Source organism: Mus musculus, chromosome 19 (assembly GCF_000001635.26).
Source record: "Mus musculus strain C57BL/6J chromosome 19, GRCm38.p6 C57BL/6J".
NCBI lineage: Eukaryota > Metazoa > Chordata > Mammalia > Rodentia > Muridae > Mus > Mus musculus.
Genome location: NC_000085.6, coordinates 44,342,347 through 44,347,124, shown reverse-complemented (window position 1 = coordinate 44,347,124; position 4,778 = coordinate 44,342,347). Strand labels below are relative to the sequence as shown.

The following is a 4,778-nucleotide window of genomic DNA, read 5'->3' as shown; positions in this document are numbered from 1 at the left end:
GTCTACGCCCTTGAGCATGGTATCTGGAGGAGAAGGACCACCCTGAATGTACACAAGAGACTTCCTGTTGAGGGAAGGGAACAAACAGACCTATAGGAGAAAAGAAACCGATGGGAAAATCAAGAATTAGGATGTTAAGAGATAGGCATCTTTCCTCTGGCATAAATATAGGCTGGACAGTCATAGAGCAAGAATCCCCGAGAGGCACAAAACCGAGAAAAAACTAATTGCTCCTCGAATCCAAGGAGACATTTAGGCTGCTAGACTCAAACTAGTTTCATTCTGATACTGAAAGACCCACAACGTGAGGACTCCCCCACATTCTGACTCAGGAGAGGCGACACCCCAAAATCACCCACAAGAAACGGTCTTGCTGCAAACTGCAAGAGGATTTTTTTATTCAAGAGCGCTCTCGGGTCCACGATCATACAAGTACCCCAAGTACCCCAAGTAGCTGGATAAGGGGGCACCCCAAGTAGCTGGATAAGGGGGTATTTAAAGGAAGAAACCACAACTCAAGGAGGTGGGAAGGGCGTTGTTGGAAAATACCAAAAATACCAGTCAAGAGTCACAAGGAAGTACAAAGTCACAGGTGTCACAAGGAATACCTGGTAATTGTGAGGGTTATTTCTCAAGACAGTTTCTAAGAGCCCCTAACAATAGCACCTTTGCATAGCGGGTTCCAGCAATGGTCAGGGTGGGTCAGGGTGACTTTCTTTGAATGAACACTCCTTGAACCCAGGAAGCGGTGGGTGGAGGAATGTCGCTCTCTGTTTTATGACTAGCATACCTTGGAGCACTGAGTTTGCTACTCTCTCAATACTTAGTAACTCAGTAACTTCTGGAGCCCCCACAGCACAATGTGTTCTCAGAGCTCTCTCTCTTTGCAAAGCTATTTCTTCTGAAGTGACTACTGATACTGGCCATCAGACTTCCCTCTCTTCTCAGGGGTGGGAGCTACAGGAAACCCAAGTAACCCTCTGTTCTAAAGCTTCTGGAACCTTCTCAGAGGACTCAGTGAAACACCTCCCTCCCTGCTCTAAACAATCGTCTACATGATTTTAGGTTTGACCCAACTTTGCCTACAATCCTTCCAGTTGGGATGTTTGGGGTTGCTATAGTTACCCAATCACTATGAGAGCAGAACATAAATAACATTGACAACGCAAGGCAGGCAGAAGAGAAGTGTAAAACAGATTGGATGTGTAGCTTGTGGAATCTATGAGTTTTCTGTTTTTTTTTAACCAAGCCGAAGCCTTCTTGTTCTGTGGCATAACAATGTTCCTTGTCAATACAGAAAACAACAACAAACAAACAAACAAACAAACAAAAACCCTGTCTCAGGAGAAATCTCTTTTCCTACTAACTGAATTGTTTTTCCTTTACTTCTGGCTTGGACCAGACTGAGCTGCAGAGACATTCTATTGTGTTCTAGCATGGCCACTTTCAACGGCCGTTTCCTGCTCTGTGTCTGGGCTCTGTCTGTGGGAGGTCTTATTTTGGTGAGTACTCCCTACTGAGTCACTTCCTACCTTGATGGTCCCCCTGCTTCTGAGTCATACTCTGCATGCTTTCCCACCTGAGGATTCTCCACCTTTAGCACTTCTATGACAACTGATGCTATTTTCCCCCTTTTCTTCAGAAAAGCATGAACTAACGGCAATTAAGAAGACATTCCCTAAAAGGTTTTGTTGTACTGATAGCTTTAGACAAATACCTAGGCAGAGAACTGTCCATGATGAAGGTCCTTACTTTGAGACAACAGAAAGGCTGTGAAGCCTTGGGGAGGTTGGCCAAGCACTCACTGGCTGCTTCTTAGAGAAGGAGAAAAGAAAGACAAGCATAGTAGGAACGAAGGGTGGGGATGGGACTAGAGGACAAAGGGGTCATAAAGGAGAGTTGCCTTGAACATTTGACAAGACTTCGCAGAGCTGGGCACAGTGATACACCCCTTTAATCCCAACAATTGGGAGGCGGAGGCAGGAAGATCTCTGTGAGTTCGAAGCCAGCCTGGTCTATAGTATAGACTAGAGAGAGAGAGACAGAGACAGACACAGAGACACAGAGATACAGACAAGACAGAGAGACAGAGAGACCATGTACCCTCCCCTCCCCCTAAAAAAAAAAGTTCAGGAGAGGGCTTTGGTAGCATTATTCAGTAGTTAACAGAAAATTAAATGTTGGCCCAGTTGTTTTATGGAACAGAGACCCAGATGACCCCACACTCAGCTACTCTTGTGACTCCCATCTCCAGTTCTCTTAATCCTGGCTAAGACAACGGCCTTAGATACTTTCTTCCGGTCGTAAGCCAGGCCCAGGGCAGCCATGCAGTCGATGAAAAACGTGGTGAAGTTGATGTGCCAGCGGTACTCACTGACAGAGTAATCGTAGGGGAACGTGTGATGGTAGTTGTGGAAGCCCTCGCCTGCAACAGAAGCAAGGAGAGCAGTCAGGGGGCTCAGTGATTGCTGCTTCCCTTTTGCACACTTCTTAGCTGTTATGTACCTCATACCTTGAAGAATCCCACTGTTGGGGTGAACAGATGAACCCCCAGTCTTGTATTCTAATGCAAATAGATGCCCTAGAGGTATCTCAAGAAACCAGGGTCTGCTCACACATGTGTGTCTGAGAGCCTTTGTCAGAGGAAGTTTCTATTGTAAGATAAGAGGATGGGAGAGAAGCTGGGTCTGTGGGAACATATTTTACGATGGAAAATATCAGGAAAGAGGGCTCCAAGCCCCACAGGGTCTGTGCCTAGGTGCCTGCGGTCAGGGCAGGGCAGGGCAGAGGATGCGGGTCAGATCTGTAGCTACTTTTCTTAGATGGAGTAAACCCCACTGTCCCCATGAACTGCTGTTCTCTATAAGGTGGAGGTTTCAACAGGGTACATAACAACCACCAATTTTTTTTTTTTTTTTGAGATAAGGATTCTCTGTGTCCTGCCTGTCCTAGATCTTGCTCTGTAGACCAGGCTGTCCTCGAACTCATTCCACCTACCTCTCTGCCTTCCTGCCTCCCGAGTGCTGAGATTACAGGCATGCACCACTACAACCTGACACAGCCACCAAATTTTACAGGAAGTAGTCCAGTCCAGTGCTAGGCATTTACTTAGCCAATCCTGACTCACTGGAGACGCTCTGGCTGCTAATTCTCAGAATTTTGACCTTGCGGTGGGAGAGGCACTAAGAAAACAGAACTCTGAAAGTACTCAGACATCCCTCTAACACTTGAGATTCTGTGACTCTCCTAGGGATGAGGCTCTTGCGGGATTAAGGAGAACAGAAATCTGCATCCCGATACTCTCTGTAACCGGTTTGCTGTTTTCCTATTGGCCGTGTGGCTCTTACTTCTGAACTGATTTCAACAATACTGATCCTGTCCAGGTTGAAGTAAAGACAGTGAATAAGAAAAATCATTGATCCCTGAAGATAAAAACACTCCTAGAGAAAGTCAGAAGAGCGGGAAGAACATTAAGAGCCAGAGAAGTAGGGGGAGGGGGCGAGCATTGTGTAATGCTGACTTCCGGGCACAGCATGGCTTTAGCGATCTTGAAATCTCAGCAGCTGTGATTAAATGCACCAGCTCTGTACCCGACTGAGCTGAATAGCACCAGCCATGGCAAGAAGGAAGGGCTCATGGGGTGCCATCCCTTCCTTGAGGATGTATACACAGAGAATGGTTAATAGAGGAGACATGGACACCATCAGGGGCTGCACCACTGACCAGCGTCCATGCTTCGGAGAATCAGCTTTCAGCCTGTGTTTCTGTGAACCATCCCAGTCTCGGGCACACAGAGAGATAGGAAAGGAGGGCTGGTTGGAAAGATGGGGAGCAGAAGTGAGAGGGGCAAGAGAGAGGGCAAAGGGCTAAGAATGACTGAAGTCATGCACACGCATGAAAATGTCCCCATGACTCTGTGTAATTAATAATACTAATTAAAACATTTTTAAGTTAAAAAAAAATACACCCAAGTTCTGGAGAGATACCCAGCAGTTTAGAGCACTGAGTGTTCTTTCAGAGGGCCTGGATACAGTTCTTGGCATTCATATGGTCACTCAAAACCATCGCTAACTCCAGTTCCAGGGGATCCAACACCCACTTCTAGATTCTACGGGTACCCATGCAAATGGTATACAGATATGCACACAAACAAGAACACTCATGCACATAAAAACAAATCAATCTAGTTAGAAAATATCTCCCAAAGCAGAACATAGCAACATACGACTTATACCCCAGCATTAGGAGCCAGAGGCAGGTGGGTCTCTGAAAGTTTGAGGCCAACCTGGTCTACACAGGGAGTACAAGGCCAACCAGAGCTACCATGTGGGACCTTGGCCAAAAAAATAAAACACAAAAATACCCCCCAGAGATAATGGGCATTCTATAGAAAACAAAAACAGAGAAGGAATCCTTTCTAACCAAATGACTTCCACCAAGACTTCTCAAGGGATACACTCCTGCTGTCCTCTGGGTTGTGTGTGCTGTAGCCAAGGGTAGTGACACGAGGCTGATAACTTCCACACATGTTTCCACAGGGAGGCTCTGAGTGAGACCTAACCAGACCTCACTGGCTCTTGTGTGACATTTAAAACAGAATCTACTCATTCTCTCTCTCTCTCTCTCTCTCTCTCTCTCTCTCTCTCTCTCTCTCTCCCTCTCCCCCTCCCTCCCTCCCTCCCTCTCCCTTTCTGTCCCCCCTTCCTCCCCCCTCCTCCCTTCCCCTCCTCCTTCCCTTCCCCTTTTCTCTCTCTCTTTCATACACACACACACACACA

At 46.7% G+C, this 4,778-nt stretch overlaps 1 protein-coding gene across 1 annotated transcript in view; it reads right to left on the bottom strand.

Annotated features, from left to right (window-relative positions):
- Positions 1 to 381: 381 nt before the first annotated feature.
- Scd4 (stearoyl-coenzyme A desaturase 4) overlaps positions 382 to 4,778 on the bottom strand; it is a 13,418-nt gene continuing 9,021 nt past the window's right edge. Inside the window, exon 6 of the mRNA NM_183216.3 lies at positions 382 to 2,425. Coding sequence (NP_899039.2) covers positions 2,226 to 2,425 — 200 coding nt within the window. The 3' untranslated portion in view covers positions 382 to 2,225. The remainder of the gene's footprint in view (positions 2,426 to 4,778) is intronic.